Consider the following 17,545-nt stretch of genomic DNA (forward strand, 5'->3'; position numbering starts at 1 on the left):
TATATTCTGCATCACTTGATCCTTTAGTTCCATGGAACTAAGGGCACCCGTAAGTTAACTCAGTCCAGTGCTAAATGTAAATGTGTGTCTCTAAAGGGTAAATAAGCCTATAAAGTAAGTGAATGTAAAATTGATGAGAGGGCTATTCTAAGCACTTTTGTAATTTACATTATTATTTTTTCAATTCCAAGATATAAAGGGATAAAGTACTGTCAATATGAATTGTCTCACAACAGCGCCACCTGCTGGTCAGTTTCCAACCTTGAAGTAGTTGAGGACGTTGTCAGGAGAAAGAAAGATGTGAGAAGTTATCTGAGGTTTCTAATGTTTCCCTAACCAGAAGAACATCAGATCAGCCCTCTTTCTTTCTTCTGACAACTTCCTCCACAACAGCATGGTTGGAAAGTGACCAGCAGGTGGCGCTGTTGTGAGACCATTCATATTAACAGTACTTTATCCCTTTATATCTTTGAATTAAAAAAAAAATAATAATGTAAATTGCACAAGTGCTTAGAATAGCCCTCTCATCAATCTTACATTCACCATTCAAGGTTTACTTGTCCTTCGAGGAGGCAGGAATGTGCCCTATAATAGAGCCCCCTGTACCTGTAAGAGCAGGCGATTCCTGACATGTTTTGGCTGCCTTGTTACTACTTGCCCTTTACATTCTCCGAAGTGCTGCCGCCACTGGCTCTGGGGTGTTATACAGGGACGGTGTCTCTTAACCCGACTGTATGAAGTGTCTGGCTTCTCTGTTACTGATCTATGGAATAATCTGATATTTTCATGTTTGCTGAGCAGGGTGAGCTTGGCATGGAACCTTCTGGCGTGTTACGTACATGCGTGTCCTCCCCTGCCACGCTCTCCCACATGCAGAGCCAGAGGAATGCATGGATGGGGGCCCTGCTCTAAGGGATGGGAATGTATATACAGTAGGGATGCCCAGCACCCAGCCCTAATGTATATACTAATATACCTAATAGCTGCTAATATGTCTCCCAGGGGGGCCCTCCCATGCTTAGGGCCCAGGGCTCTCTCCTATATCTGGCTCTGCCTAACTGTGACTTTATGAGTGTGTCTGTGCCTAATGCTCTATGTTAAAGAAAAACCACAATGAAAATAGTTTATAAGCAGCTTCAGTGCCAGGTTCCTTAGGGCCCACAGGGGGGCGTAACACCAGGGAATAAAGGGAACCCTATTGGCCATTGTCGATAATTTTTCTCAGGCTGGAGGCTGTTTAACAACCTAACAATCATAGAAGTCAGAGCACGTCTAGATGTGATATAAACTGTATGCTCCGCCTCCTTACCCATCATTCTTGTGTTCATGAGTCACATTCTGTTCATGAGTCACATTCTGCAATGGAAGCAGGGGCATGGGGAAGCTTCTTGTAACAGTTACCTGGGGGTTACCCAAAATTCCATTTATAGCCTATAAAGAACCTGCTTATAAGCTGCTTGTTATGTGATGGGTTTTCTTCAGCGCCCCCTGCTGGAAGGTTCTTGTGCCTTTCCCGCAGCAGTAAATATGCACAGTGAATGTTGTGAGCAGCAATGTTACTGTGCGGCATGCTTAACGTGAGTCCCCCTCCCCCATCATTAACTGTTTAATGGCACGTGGATTTCTGTGTGTGTAGACTATGTGAAAGGGTTTGGAGGCAAGTTTGGTGTGCAGACAGACAGACAGGACGCTTGTGCTCTTGGCTGGGACCACCAGGAAAAGCTTCAGCTGCACGAGTCCCAAAAAGGTACACGGAAAGTGGTATCCAATCAGTGTGTCTGTCTCTTTAACCCCCTCATTCTAACTCCCCTATGGCCTTTCTCCTCTGCTTTACTGTCATTTGCTCCTCCTCTTGGGCTCTTTGCCCTGTTGCCAGCTTGGTGAGTTGGGTTTTTCTCTCCTACTAATGGGCACTACATAAAGAGGAGCTGCATCAGCAGTATCAACAAAATATTCAGTTTGGACCAATCAGATTGCAGTAAACCAGCCAATGCCCATCCTCTATATATACAATGCAAGTATTGTTTAGTCCATGTGATTCTGTGTATTCTGGGAACACTGACACCTAGTGGTACATTTGAGCAATGCCATTTCTCTCTTTTGAATTCCCATTTAAAGAGCAGAATAAAAGCAGATTTAGCTGCTAATATGCTGGTTTTATAAAGGCTTAGCTTAGTGCAAACCATTACCCTTCTCCTGATTGGATAAAGGCAGTTTTCTTTCATTTACTGGCACTCAGAATTTTAGGCATGGGGCGGAATGGTGAGAGCAAGCTGTAATTTGCCTGTTGCCCAATCTTATTTCAGATTACTCCAAGGGATTTGGTGGAAAGTATGGCGTGCAGAAAGATCGCATGGATAAGGTATGGCAACGAGCCGCTTAATACGTATGTCAGGACTTCCCCCTGCCTTGGTGCAGTAAAAGCAAACCGCTTATTGGTTGCTATGGGTTACTGCCACTGGGCAAACAGTGCCTTTTATTACATATGGGGGTTATTCTCATTATGGATCTGCCGGGGGAACTATGTTTAACCTCATAATGCCCTTGCTGTTTAGTGGCAGTGCCTCCCCCCATCGTCACTCCTAATAAAGGACTAATGAAATGGATATAATGTTGGGTACTAAAACCCTTGTTTCTTTTGCCCCCTCCCCCCATGTTTCCAGGCTGCAGCATCCTTTGAAGATATAGAGAAAGTCTCTTCGTCCTACCAGAAGACCCGGCCGGTGGAAGTCGGTAGGTTAGAGAGGCTGCCGGTAGAATAATCTCATTGGGCTAGGGCACTGGGGGGGCAGACTTACTGAGCTGGCCCTGGGTATCGGTGCCCGTATCAGCAGGCAAGTAACTCCCTGTTTGCCCCACAGAGGGCAGCAAAGCCAGCAGCATCAGAGCCAACTTCGAAAACCTGGCCAAAGATAAAGAGGAGGAGGACAGGAAAAAGGCAGAGGCCGAGCGGGCGCAGAGAATGGAGCGCGAGAGGCGGGAACAGGAGCAGGCACGGAGGAGGCAGGAGGTTGGTGCCCAATCAGTACCGAGTCTGTGGAGCCCGGGCCCGACGGCAGCCTCAGCGCCAATCCTGCCCGATACAGACTCACCCATTGTGTTCTCTTTGCAGGAGCAGGAAAGCGCTAAGCCACCCACCCCCCCTGCGTCTCCTAAAGCCCCCATCAAAGTACCAGAGAGCCCAATCTATGAGGTAAAGTCTCCTGGTCCTATGTGGTTGGGGAGGGAGCCATTTCCTTGGTTTATACTTATTATACTTTATAACTCAAATGTATTTTTTATCACTGTGCCTCTTTCCGTAGCCAGCCAGTCGCCCTGGGCCTCCCCTATCCAATAGCCACCCCCCCATGGCCCTTCCCATAGCCAGCCAGCCAGTCGCACTGGGCCCACCTATCCAATAACCAGTCCCCCGTGCCCCTTCCCATAGCCAGCCCCCCCGGGTCCCCCCCTATCCAATAACCAGCCCCCCGTGCCCCTTCCCATAGCCAGCCCCCCCGGGTCCCCCCCTATCCAATAACCAGCCCCCCGTGCCCCTATCCCATAGCCAGCCAGCCAGTCGCACTGGGCCCACCTATCCAATAACCAGTCCCCCGTGCCCCTTCCCATAGCCAGCCCCCCCGGATCCCCCCCCATCCAATAACCAGGCCCCCATGCCCCAATCCCATAGCCTTCTGTGGGGTACTAGTGCATTGGTTAGTGCCATTCTAATGCATGTTTGTGTGCAGGATGCTACCCCTGAGTATGAGAGTGAGCCGCACAGAGCGCCCCCTGTGGCCGAGCCTGTGTACGCCGAGGAGCCAGACTACCAAGATGCTGAGATGCACAAGGAGGCAGCGCAGGAGGCGGTGTATGAGTCGGCAGATTACCAGGAAGGTACGTTACGGTGTAAAGGGCACGCGCATCCTCTGCACTCGATTGGATTCTTTCTTATCATGGCCGCACCTCCCTATTGGCCTGAGTTACTGTGCCCGGGCAGTCTGTGGCAAATCTCTCACTAACTGTCTCGCCCTTTGTGCCCCTGCAGCTGAGAATACCTACGATGAATACAACGAAGATGTTGGCATTACCGCCATTGCACTGTACGACTATCAGGCCGGTGAGTGATCCCCAGACCCCCCTGTTCTCCCGGTGTATATTTAGCTTCTGATGTCAGAGTGTGACACTACCGGCTCTTAGTTATTGTCTGTGCCAAATAAACAGCTCGGCCAATTAGCATTTGCACTGCCCCGCCCCCTGGTGGCTATGCGCTCTAACAATCTAATTAACCTAATCACCGGCAACTGACAGCCATGTTCCAGCACAGCTGCTCTGGGATTGATAGATTAGTAACCCTTTCCTCTCCAATCATGGCACAGCCGCTCTGGGATAGATTAGTAACCCTTTCCTCTCCTATCATGGCACAGCCGCTCTGGGATAGATTAGTAACCCTTTCCTCTCCTATCATGGCACAGCCGCTCTGGGATAGATTAGTAACCCTTTCCTCTCCAATCATGGCACAGCCGCTCTGGGATAGATTAGTAACCCTTTCCTCTCCTATCATGGCACAGCCGCTCTGGGATAGATTAGTAACCCTTTCCTCTCCTATCATGGCGCAGCTGCTCTGGGATAGATTAGTAACCCTTTCCTCTCCAATCATGGCACAGCTGCTCTGGGATAGATTAATAACCCTTCCTTTTCCAGCTGAGAAGGACAACTCCGCTTCTGCTCAATAGGTATAAGAAAGGTTTTTAGACTTTTGGGTTGAGGAGGTTATTGTCTGTTCAGTATTTGGTTGGGCCCCTCTCAGCCCATAACAAGATTGCCTTGGCCCGTGTAACAGCCCCCCCCCTCTGTAGCTGCAGGAAAATGCAGAGTCCCAGACATAGTCGTCCTACTTTCCATCACTAAAGGGCTTTATTTTTGGGCCAATCAGATGCATTTAGCGTCTCCTTTTCACACCTGTCTGGTTTATTCATTGGGCAAAGGGATATGTCTGCTCCTCCCTATCCCTTGGTACATTCCCCCACCTTCACTCATTTTGCCTTTTTTTTCCTGCCCATTTCAGCCTGATTGCATCCCATTCTCTTGTTGCGTTGCTACGGGCGCCTCCCCCCCCCCCATGCTGAGCTCCTATGGAACATGCAAAGGGCAGTGTGGAAATGTCAGGCAGTAGAAGGTTTGTATGAGTGGAGCAGACAGTTCATAGATCAATATCCCCGGCCAACTGTACATCAGGCGGCAGTTGCAGTCCCACTGCCATTCTCTGACCTTTTATAAGAGCACGGGGCGGCCGTGCATCCTCCTGTAACTCTTTCATGGCTGGCTGTACCTTTTGTTTTATAGGGGGGTTTGTCCTGTGCACGGTGCTGCCGTGTAAGTGGGTTTTAGTATGTTGCTACGGTCCAGTTTAACCTAGCAACCAGGGAGACAATCACATGGGAGAAAGCCACTCACGACTTTGCTTTTTTGCCCCCAGCCGGCGACGACGAGATCTCCTTCGACCCCGATGACATTATCACAAACATCGAGATGATCGATGACGGCTGGTGGAGAGGTTTCTGCAAGGAGTGTTACGGTCTGTTCCCGGCCAATTACGTGGAGCTTCGTCAGTAAGGCGCCCAATGCCGCCATTATCGTTAGCCGGGGGGGGAGGTGCAACGCAGCGGCATTGCCCCATGAATGGCTACATTGCAGGCTCCTCCCCCTGCGCCTCGCGTTGCCATAACTAAGCTGGATCCTTACACTACAAATCATGAGTTTTTGGAGAGGGTTTAGATTTTTTTTTTTTTTTTCAAATAGCTTTTTTTCTGGCTTTTAAGGAGCAGTTTATTCTGCAGACGGGCAAACGATTCTTTTAATGACTATTAACCCATTCGCTGCCAGATGTGCCTCCGCTCCATTGGACAAATCTTTTTACATCTTTTTACATGGTGCTGTTTCAGCGCCGGGGGGTTTCGGTTCTCTCTCCATTGTTTCCGCAGCGCCCGACTGAGGCTCCGCCTCTCGTTTCTTTTGTCTCACCTGCATTCATTGTAATCAGTGGGTGGTTCTTCTGTCTCCCCCATAATTCTTACCCCCTGGGACACGACCCCCAAATACACAACATTCTACAATTGAGCCGCCTTACTGGGATGGTCAAGGAGACGCCCCTCGTTACCCCCCAAATTTAAATTTATTTGTCCTGTTTTTTTTGCTCTTAGCTTGGCCTTTACCGTGACCAAATTAGCATCATGCGTATTTGCCGACAAAAAAACATACTGTGCGTTCTGCCTTTTTTTAAGCAAACTGAACCGGATCAGGCTGTGATTGGCTGACATGCACTTGTTGTCCCAAGCTCCTCCCCTGATTTAACAACCCCCCATCCCTTTGCCCATTATACCCAACAGAAACCCGTCAGTATTATCAACACGCCATATGGTGCTCCTGCTGAGCTTTTAGGGCAGAAGTGACACGCCTGGACTCCTGGTTACTATGACAACCCGTGCATCTCCCATTAGGCTTTTCCTGTTGGCAGGGAACCATTTCAGAAAGAAGATTTGGCTCCCCCAAAGGGCTGCCCAATCACCTACACTGTCCCGTGTCGCCCTACAAATATGGCCATAAGGTCTTGTAAATTTTTCTTTGCAATTTACATTTTCTTCTAGTTTTCAAAATATTAGCAGTTTTTTTTAACAGCTTCTATAATGAATTTGGGACAACAGTGCCCCCTGCTGGCCATTTCAACCAATCACCAGCAGGTTGTGCTCTTGTTCCACATTAGATTTTGGACCAATGTTTAGGCTGATACTAATTGGTGCGGTAGAGGGCGGTGTGCGCCAAGTAGGGGTGATTTCTTTTTGGGGGGGTGAAATACATAAACGTGGGTGGGTTTTTTTATCCTTAGTTCCTTTTATCTGTTTTTTGCATACAGCACTTCATGTATGATTTTGTAAATGATGCTTCAATAAAGTTTTTTTTTCCAACCATGATACGGGCGATACATACAGATTGATATAGACGTGGGAGCTGCCATATTGAGGGCGCACTTATAGTGTAAGATATATTAAAAAGCTGCTTGGAATTATATTTTCTTTCATTATGCAAAAAAGTTATATTGGGTAAACTTCCCCTTTAAACTGCGCACCACACATGTGATATACCAAGGAATGTGGCTGTACTATTGGCTAAAATAACGTATTGAAGGGACTAGGAGAGAGCAGGATGGGAGGTCCCTGCCCCGTAGAGCTTACAATCTATATGGGAGGGTAACTTACACACACAAATGGGCAAATATAAGTGCTGTAGGTCACAGTGGGTGACATTACAATATAAGTGCCAGTTCCCAGATCAGGGGCTGGGCGAGTGCTCCAAAAGGGAGACTTTTAGTTTGGTTTTAAAAAGACTGGGGGAGGATTCTCTCCGGAGGAAATCAGGGAGGGCATTCCCAATGTGAGGGGCAGCAGGGCAGAAAGGGTTAAGGCGGGAAACTGCAGTAGTAGTGGGGGGTGCAACCAAACGATTGCTCTGCGAGGACGTTAGCAGGGGAAGGGCCTGAACTCTCCTGGATGAGAGGAGGAGGAGTATTTAATATAGACTGTAGGGGGGAAAGATGGGAGTTAGGGAGGCCAGTTAGCAGCAGGTTACAGTAGTCAAGTCGGGATAGGATGAGAGCATGTGTGAGCAGCCTAGCTGTTACAGTAGAAGGAAAGGGACGGATTTTGGCAATATTGCGTAAGCTCCGCAGCACAGTGTTAAGCAGAGAAGAAGCATGGGGGCAAGAGAGCAAGTGGTTAGCGGAGCCGACAAGAGAAGCCGGGACTGAAAGACCCAAGACTTGCAGGGGGGGGGGGCTGGGGAAGGAGGAGCTGGTTTGTATTAGTAGAGGGGGGAATCTGATTGATTGATTGCGGATGGACTCCACTTTGTTCATGAAGAAATCAGCAAAGTCCTGGGGAGAGTGTATAAAGTGGGGTAATGGGGTCTGCGAGGGATGCAGAAGGGGATTGAATATAGAAACAGGCGTCGCGGGTTGGATTTATTATTGTTTATAAGGGTGTTATAGTATCCCTGTTTAGCCTTCCACAGGGCAGAGTTGAGGCAGCCAATAGGAATTTATAATGGATAAAGTCGGCTTGTGTCCGGGATTTCCCCACATACGTTCCGCAGACCTCGTACAGGAGCGTAAGGATTTGTTCTGCACATTCAGCCAGGGGCGGGGGCTTTGCACCCGAGTACGCTTAGGCTGAAGGGGGGCAAATAAGGCAATGGTGGAGGCTAGTGTGCTGTTGTACTCGCTAACCAGGGTATCAGGGTCAGACATCTCGTTAAAGGAGGAGAGACTGAACCTGAAAGAGCGAGCTAAGGTGGGGAGATCTACGTCACGTGTATTTGGAATTAGTAAAGTGGGGGAAGGAGAGTGAGAGACAGAAATGTAACCAGGTGATGGTCAGAGAAAGGGACAGATTTTTGGTAAAGACTAAATCCAGAAAGTGGCCTTGTAAGTCGGAGCGTTTGTCCCACTGCTGGAGCTCAAAGGAGGAGGTTAGGTGGAGAAAACGAGAAACATCAGCAATGTGGGAGTAGAAATCCCCAAGGATGAAAGGTTGAAATCAGATGCAGACGTTCCACATACTGAAGAGAAATAAAAATGGCTCCTATGTGACTTTACACACCTAAGAATATGCAAACCTGTAGCGTTACTTGCCCTTTACTGCCGTCAGATTGTACCCCATTTATTCCCACTAAAGGCCTGAACCTGGATCACTGAGGTGGCGGCCCTGTATTTTCCCCACAATCCCACTGCTGGAAGTATCTGTAAATGAGTGAAATTCCCTTTGTATACTTGGTTGCCCTTTACATGGGGAGCTCCGTATTGTCTGCAGCCCGAGACAGACCGATATCCCTACTGCGGCTTCTGCACATTTATATCCTGTCTTTCTGTTTCATAATAGAACTCTGATGGGCTGAATCAAGGCTTCTGATTGGCAGCAGTATTTTATACATAAAATGTGCAAAAACAATGAGACAAAGGCAGAAAACGATAAAATCTTCAACATTCTGATCGAGCCAATTCTGTTTGCTGATCCTCAGGCGACGGCGGTATTTCTGTGCCGAGATTCCCCCGGGAGGTTCTCTTTATTTGCCTAACCTACATTTTAGAGGGGCAGCCATCTTTAGTTTAACCCTTATAAATAATAGCGCGCTGGTCCCTAAAACACGGGGAGAGGAAACATACAGTTCTGCACTTTGCTCATTACAGGGGGCAGTCACACAGTTTGCTTGTGGCCCCACACAGGGGATTGCGCCAGGGAGTGATCAGCGGGGGCCCAAAGCATCATAGAAAGGCTGTCGTTTCATAAGAAGCAGACAGGACCGTGATTGGTTAGCATGTATGCATGCTAAAGAGTGAATAGACAATGACTAATATTATATTAGAAACGTTGCATTTTGCCTAAAATTTCAAATAAGATGAAAATATTTTTTTGCTTTGTGTCCCTTTGCTGGCCCCACCTCCCGGTATAATTAAACTCCTCCCATGGAAGGTTTATGTTGCTGCTTTTGTTGTCCTGTGTTAATGGAACTAGGTTTATATTCCAGTTACAGGAACACACAACATGGAATGAGACTGGCAAAGATCAGCGAGGATTCTTATTGGATGATTCCTCTGCATATTAATTGGGCTGCTGGCCCTGAAGAGCGAGGGGAGGTGGTTTATCAAGCAACTTTGGGTTACCTCCACCCAAATGTTACTAGACTACTTTTCCCAGAGTGGAAGAGGAGCCACCAATGAGAATCCTCATCATATTACATAACAAGCAAATGCCTGATTCTCATTGGCTCTCGCAGTGCCTACATTAGAGAGATAGGGGGAGCACAAGGGCAAGTTTTTAGGAAGGCATATGTCCCCTTTAAATGCTATGTAGTCTCTGCAGTATTCCTCCTCCTATTGAATTCCTCAGCTTTCCAGAGCAGGAGTTCAACCTTCATTACAGATGCAAGAGAAGGCTCCAATGAGAATCATCCCTATCTGCCACTGTGCTGTTATCCAACATAGGGAGATTATTGGGCAGTTTTGGAGGCCACTTGGAAGTTAGCACTAAATTATACAATATATGGTCAAAAGTAGGGCGCGACACCTGCCTGTCCAACACCTCATTCCCAAACCCAGGGGATTAATATGAAGCTCCACCCTTTGCTGCTTCTGGGAAGGTTCCACTAGATGTTGGCCAGTTGTTGGTGGGAGTTGCTTCCATTCAGCCACAAGAGCATTAGTGATGTTGGGGATCAGGCCAGTTGGGGTTCCAATCCATCCCTCATGGGTTCCTGGCCCCTCCCATCTCAGCAACCCATTCTGTATGGACCAGACTTTATGCATGGGGGCATTATTGTGCGAAAACACAGAAGGGCCTTCGCCAAAGTGTTCCACAAATGTTGCTTGGAATTGTGAGAGATATCACTGTAGCCTTAAGGCTTGCTTTCACTGGAACCAGGGGTCCAAACATGGAGCCCCAGATTATCATTCCCCCTCCACCAAACTTCACCATGGGCGATATGCATTCAGGCAGATAGAGTTCTCCTGGAATCCCAGACTTGTCCATCAGACTGCCAGATGGTAAAATGCCATTTATCATTCGAGAGTCCAATATTGGTGCCTTTCTACCTCTCCAGCCGGCACTTGGCCTTGCATGGGGTGCTCCTGGGTTTGTTGCCTCGCTCATAAACCCCCCACAATCCCTACAGACAGTCTTTGCGCTGAGCGTGCCTCCAGGTACAGTTTGAGTTTCATGTTAGACAAAAGGGTCCGGATACTATTGTGCATATAATGTGTTTACTTACAGATTCATCAATTCACAGGTTTGAAATATACATTGCTTTTCTGATCAACAGCTTCTAAATTTAATGCCTCGGTTTCTAAGCTCTTTTCTATAGATACGATACCAATGTCTAGGGGTCCTGGAAACGCCTACTAAGAGAAACAAAAAGGAATGAAAGGAATTTCCTCCTTCAAGAATAGTCGATGATTGCAGATTCTACACAGTTCTAGGTCTCTTTGGTTCTCATTAAATCAGTTTATGACAGATGATGTCACTTAGTATGAGAGGTCTGACAGACTGCATGTATGGCCTCCTTGCTGGGTATTTAACTGATGTACAGATATACACAAGGCAGGGCTGTCCCACTGTTTCCATATAGTGAGCCACTAGTATTGACTGTACTAATGATAACATGGTGATGTTGAACTTGATGGATGTTGGAGGGGATGAACTTGATCATGGACTTTGGATGGATGTTGAAGGGGTTGAACTTGATGATGAACTTTGGATGGATGTTGAAGGGGTTGAACTTGATGATGGACTTTGGATGGATGTTGGAGGCATTGAACTTGTTGATGGACTTTGGATGGATGTTGCAGGGGTTGAACTTGATGATGGATGTTGAAGGGGTTGAACTAGATGGACTTTGGATGGATGTTGCAGGGGTTGAACTTGATGATGGACTTTGGAGGGATTGAACTTGATGATGGACTTTGGATGGATGTTGCAGGGGTTGAACTTGATAATGGATTTTGGATTCATGTTGGAGAGATTGAACTTGATGATGGATGTTGAAGGGGTTGAACTTGATGGACTTTGGATGGATATTGAAGGGGTTGAACTTGATGGACTTTGGATGGATATTGAAGGGGTTGAACTTGATGATGGACTTTGGATGGATGTTGAAGGGGTTGAACTTGATGATGAACTTTGGATGGATGTTGGAGGCATTGAACTTGATGATGGACTTTGGATGGATGTTGAAGGGGTTGAACTTGATGATGGACTTTGGATGGATGTTGGAGGCATTGAACTTGATGATGGACTTTGGATGGATGTTGCAGGGGTTGAACTTGATGATGGATGTTGAAGGGGTTGAACTTGATGGACTTTGGATGGAAATTGAAGGGGTTGAACTTGATGGACTTTGGATGGATATTGAAGGGGTTGAACTTGATGGACTTTGGATGGATATTGAAGGGGTTGAACTTGATGATGGACTTTGGATGGATGTTGCAGGGGTTGAACTTGATGATGGATGTTGAAGGGGTTGAACTTGATGGACTTTGGATGGATATTGAAGGGGTTGAACTTGATGGACTTTGGATGGATATTGAAGGGGCTGAACTTGATGGACTTTGGATGGATGTTGGAGGCGTTGAACTTGATGATGGACTTTGGATGGATGTTGCAGGGGTTGAACTTGATAATGGATTTTGGATTCATGTTGGAGGGATTGAACTTGATGATGGACTTTGGATGGATGTTGGAGGCGTTGAACTTGATGATGGATGTTGAAGGGGTTGAACTTGATGGACTTTGGATGGATATTGAAGGGGTTGAACTTGATGATGGACTTTGGATGGATGTTCGAGGCGTTGAACTTGATGATGGATGTTGAAGGGGTTGAACTTGATGGACTTTGGATGGATATTGAAGGGGTTGAACTTGATGGACTTTGGATGGATATTGAAGGGGTTGAACTTGATGATGGACTTTGGATGGATGTTGCAGGGGTTGAACTTGATGATGGACTTTGGAGGGATTGAACTTAATGATGGACTTTGGATGGATGTTGGAGGGGTTGAACTTGATAATGGATTTTGGATTCATGTTGGAGGGATTGAACTTGATGATGGACTTTGGATGGATGTTGGAAGGGTTAACTATATGATGGATATTGGAGGAGTTGAACTTGATGATGGATTTTGGATGGATGTTGGAGGGGTTGAACTTGATGATGGATTTTGGATGGATGTTGGAGGAGTTGAACTTGATAATAGACTTTGGATGGATGTCGGAGGGGTGGAACTTGAAGTCCTAAGTCAATAGTACTTTTTACAGGATAAGCACAAATAGGTCACATTCAGTGAAAAGTTCTGTCAAATGTATATTATTTTCTTTACCTTTAAATACAAAACTCACCTAATCCTGCAGCTGATTGGTTGTATGAAGTGTGGGCCCCTTGAGCCAACCTGCAGCCACAGCTTCCCCGTTCAGTAGATTGTTAAGGAAGCTGGGAAGCAGGGCTGGCCCCCAGGGGTCCTGAAAACAATTATGACCGACTCCACCCCTCGTGTCCACAATAGACTCTCCCACCACCTTTTTTTTTTTTTTGGTTGTAGAATTTAAAAAAATTCAATTCAGCATTTGGCAACGTTTGTCATTTTATTGAGTCCAAACAGAACATTTGCCTGTAATCAGAGCCACACCCTTAGTGCAATAGGATATTTATTTTCTTTTTTTTTACAGTAATTTGGTTGCCATACAATAGTATCGAGGATTTGGAGAAAAAAAGTGCAATTACAGTAGCTTGGTTTTTTTTGTTTTTTTTTTTAAATTTGTTCGTTCATTATGGTAATTAAAGCACAAAATTACAGCAAACATTAACAACGTGAACACAGGCCGGTAATACGAAACTGAGCGAGGAACGGACTCGAAAAATAAATATTTCTTGTTTTTGTCTCAGTGGGGGGGGGGGGGGGAATTCTTTTTGGATTTCTGGCTCTGATGAAATTGATTTATTCCGAAAGGGTTGACATTTTCAATCACTATAACCCCGCCCCCTAAAGTATTAAATCAACAGTCACACCTAGTCATCTGTATAAGAGAATGAATTAAAAAAAACAAAAAAAAAAAAGAAATTCTCCGTCACTGGCTGCTGTGCAGATTTTACACAATTTACAATTTTTTTTTTGAAATTTTTGTAAAAATGTCGGTGTCGTATGCACAAAAATGACATAAACTAGAGAGGTAAGGGAAAAAAATGTGTTAAATTACACTATGTAACAAAAAATTCTAAACCTATATCCCTACGTGTCGTATCGAGCACTGTGATAGGTTGAGTCGCCACAGCAGAGCTCCACCCATTGAGCTCCACCCAATGAGCTCCACTCCATGAGCTCCACCCAATGAGCTCCATCCATTGAGCTCCACTCCATGAGCTCCACCCAATGAACTCCACCCATTGAGCTCCACCCCATGAGCTCCACCCAATGAACTCCACCCAATGAGCTCCAAGGCCGACTCCTAATTCCACGTCCCCATTTGGGATCAGTGGAAGGACTGGAGGATGATCCCACCCCCAAATGGTTCATACGCAAAGTAATTATGGCAAATCATTGTAATTAGCAAACGTTAACGATTCATAGCCTACGCCCCATACAACCTTTCATAAGACACCATGTAAAAATATACTATTTTATTAGCTCTTTAAAATGTTTCTCTTGTTTCTACTAAATACATATTTGCGTTAAGTGCCTGAACATATACAAGGAAAATGCGCATTTCCTCTTGGAAACGAGGCCTTCAGAGCATGGGTCGACACAGCGGAGCCTGAGGATTTCCTACGAGCAGAGCCCCCCACCCCCAGACTCGGGTTTCTGGCACATTGTATAGAGGTAATACCATATGCATCTAACAATAAAAAAAAAAGTTGCATGGCCTTTGTGGTTTCAATATTTAATTCCGGAATCACCAAGTGGAAGACAATGATGGCTGCAAAAACCCATCTGTTCGCTTTGTAACAGAGCGGAAGGTTCCACTACAGGAGAATGGCTGTAGAACAGAAATAAGAATGGAGAATTTTGTTTACATGTACAGTCTTTACCCAGCTGATCGTGGAAAAAATGATTTATGGTATTTATCAGGGACGGAAATAGACAAGAGAGGGGCCACGGCCAACCTGTAACCCTTTGACTGTTGATGGAACTTCAACTTCAACTGAAAAGAGTTGTGGATGGAGACTTTAATGTGAACAGATATCCAACCTGAAGTCCTCCAACTGCCTATCTGCACGACCCCCTGACTGATCCACCTACAGTTCATAAGCCGTGCTTGAACGCCCAATTCCAACTTGCAGTTGGAGGACTTCAGATTGGGAACATTTCCAACCTTAAGGGTCCCAACTGAGAGCCCTGGGGTCCCTAAACGTTCTTACTCGTGAGCCACAGTCAAATGTAAAAAGACTTGGAGAGCAACACAAGCACCATAAAAGTTCATGGAGGTGCCAAATAAGGGCTGTGATTGGCTATTAGGCAGCCTCTATGCACCCTATCAGCTTACAGGGGCTTTATTTGGTAGGAAATCTTGTTTTTATTCAACCAAAACTTGCCCCCAAGTCAGGAATTCAAAAATAACTACCTGGTTTTGGGGCACTGAGAGCAACATCCAAGGGGTTGGGGAGCAACATGTTGCCCCTGAGCCACTGGTTGGGGATCACTGCATTAGCCTGTTTGCATGACCATCTGAGATGGTAAAATGCCCAACCTGCAGTTGAATTCTAATTCCAAATGGCGGCTAGATTCTGAAAGAAGCAGCTGGAGGACTTCAAGTTAGATGGATATCAGAGGACTTCAGGTTGGACAAGTTCAGTCATTCTGCACGACCATCTAAGGAAGCAAAATGTCCAACATGCAGTCTTTAAACTGTGGTTAACTCAAATTCCAAGAGTTATTGGATTTGGTGTTCAGCCATGGTGCAAGGACTGCAGATTGGGCTGTTGGATCTCAGTTGGATGACTTTAGGTTAGAACCTCCACACATGGTCATGTTCATCCTGAAGTCCTCCAACTGAGATCCCACAGCCCAATCTGCAGTCCTTGCACCATGGCTGAACACCAAATCCAAGTGTTGTTCTGATTCGGAGAGCTGCAGTTGGAGGACTTCAGGATGACCATGACCATCTGTGGAGGTTCTAACCTAAAGTCCTCCAATGTTAACTCTGAAACTCCCCCCTAATATATCCCGGATATATCAAAATGTTATGCTGTACCCTAAAACCGGCCCTGGGACTAATAAAGACACTGGTTTAATTATATTTCATATAGAGACCTGCAAAGGAACAGACATAAAACTTCTAACCCGTCCGAGTTCTTACGGAGCCAAATCTCGAAGGTTCCTCTGATACCGAAGAGGAGTAAATGACTTGTTTCCATTGGGGCTTTTACATAAAATTGCTTTTTTTTCTTTTTTTTTTTAAATATCTCTCTCTATATATATATATATTTATATTTCTATATATTTACTAAATGCTGCACGATTTATACCCATCGTTGAAATATTTATCCTTCTATGAAGAAGTTCTAGCAAAGATACAAAAAATGAAACGCAGCTCAGCTGGTTCTGGTGCATCCAAATGAGGCCGATTTAAAAAGGTCGATCTTTTGTTTTTTTTTTTTTTTCGTTTTTTTTTTATAATAATTATTCCACAGAAATAGTATTATTAAATCACAAAAGTTTTTTTTCGTTTTTTTTTTTTTCTTTCTAGAACCAAAGTGGCACCATGGCAGCCCAGTAGACCAGCCACTTGATCTCCGTAAAATATTGTGCTTTATAAATTATCTGTACAGCTATTTAAACTTGCGGTAACGAAAGATAATTCAATTTGTTTTCAGGGACCCCCATTTAGAAATTCGCCCGTCGGAAAGACAAGGGTCGTGGAAAAGGGGGGGAGAAAAAGTCGTCGAGGCAACGCTAGGTACTTTTATCTGTCCAAAAGCTGCTTTAAAGCTCGCTCTATGTTCATCCGGTGGCCGACTCTGGTGACTCCGAGGTCTATTAGATCTTCCTTTTGAAGGTTCGGTAAGTGGGTTCCATCTATTTCATTATCCATAAACATCTCTTTGTGTTCTCCTAGATGGAGGCTTTCCAGCCAGTCTGCCACGTCCTGTTTAGTCCACATGTGGACCGGCTTTGCAGAAAAAGGCTTATTTGAGATTGGCTGCTGTAAAATGGAAGGGGAAGGGGATCTACTTCTCCCCATGCTCATCCCAAACATGTCCCCTGAGGGGGGCTGACTGGGTAAGATAAAGACGTCGGACATGGAGGCCGGTGGAGCCGACAGGGGGCCGGGCTTTATATCTCTCGTGATCTCGGCTGGTGATACCACAGGGCTGGGGGCGCGGCGCATTCCTGTAACCCGGCCCTCAAACTCGGGTGTCCTGTTCTGTAACGAGATTGGCTGGTTGGCTCCAGGGCGGATGGTGAAAGTGACCGTGGTACTTCTGTTACCTGAGACTGTACTCAAGGCATCTGTGCCCCTAAAAAAAAAGAGAACACAAAGACAAATAAGTAATCTTGTAATTAGTTATGGGCGGGACAGACATTTTTTAATTCAACCCAGCCCAAAATCTTCTACTTTATGACTGGCACCTAGCCAACTCCCCTCTGAGGACTCATATATGGGTGGGATCAGTCACCAGAGAGGAGGGTCAAACTTTATATAGTTTGATCCAACACCTGTCTGGCCCCGTTGCTCACTGTCTTGGCCCAAACCCACACAACCTGTAGGTAACACCCAGCTTCAAGATGTAAAGGTCTCCATACACGTTAAGATTCGCTCGCTTGGCGATCTCGCCCGATATCCCCACCTACGGGTGGGCGATATCCGGGAGCGTGTAGGCTAATTATAATGGCGGAAATGGGCACAGTCCGTTCGGGGGCCGCATCAACGAGTATGGGGACCTTAAGCCAGACTAAGGCAGGGCATCTTTAACCCAACATCAGCTTCCCAGAACATCACCTTGTCTCCAAGCTACTCTGCTTGTTTAGGGC

The 17,545-nt window shown here is 46.0% G+C and overlaps 2 protein-coding genes across 12 annotated transcripts in view; one reads left to right on the forward strand and one right to left on the reverse strand.

Annotated features, from left to right (window-relative positions):
* cttn (cortactin) overlaps positions 1–6,947 on the forward strand; it is a 29,238-nt gene extending 22,291 nt beyond the window's left edge. The window contains 8 exon segments of one of the 3 annotated variants that reach the window (NM_001128653.1): positions 1,637–1,747; positions 2,307–2,362; positions 2,664–2,733; positions 2,862–3,010; positions 3,113–3,193; positions 3,726–3,873; positions 4,025–4,096; positions 5,456–6,944. In NM_001128653.1, the coding sequence (NP_001122125.1) occupies positions 1,637–1,747; positions 2,307–2,362; positions 2,664–2,733; positions 2,862–3,010; positions 3,113–3,193; positions 3,726–3,873; positions 4,025–4,096; positions 5,456–5,592 (824 nt within the window). In that variant the 3' untranslated portion in view covers positions 5,593–6,944. 3 annotated transcript variants of the gene reach the window in all.
* Positions 6,948–13,141: 6,194 nt separating this feature from the next.
* Positions 13,142–17,545, reverse strand: part of shank2 (SH3 and multiple ankyrin repeat domains 2) — a 310,238-nt gene continuing 305,834 nt past the window's right edge. For 8 of the 9 annotated variants that reach the window (XM_031899735.1, XM_031899734.1, XM_031899733.1 and 5 more), the window contains one exon: positions 13,142–17,031. In XM_031899735.1, coding sequence (XP_031755595.1) covers positions 16,476–17,031 — 556 coding nt within the window. In that variant the 3' untranslated portion in view covers positions 13,142–16,475. 9 annotated transcript variants of the gene reach the window in all.

This window comes from Xenopus tropicalis, chromosome 4 (genome assembly GCF_000004195.4).
Source record: "Xenopus tropicalis strain Nigerian chromosome 4, UCB_Xtro_10.0, whole genome shotgun sequence".
NCBI lineage: Eukaryota > Metazoa > Chordata > Amphibia > Anura > Pipidae > Xenopus > Xenopus tropicalis.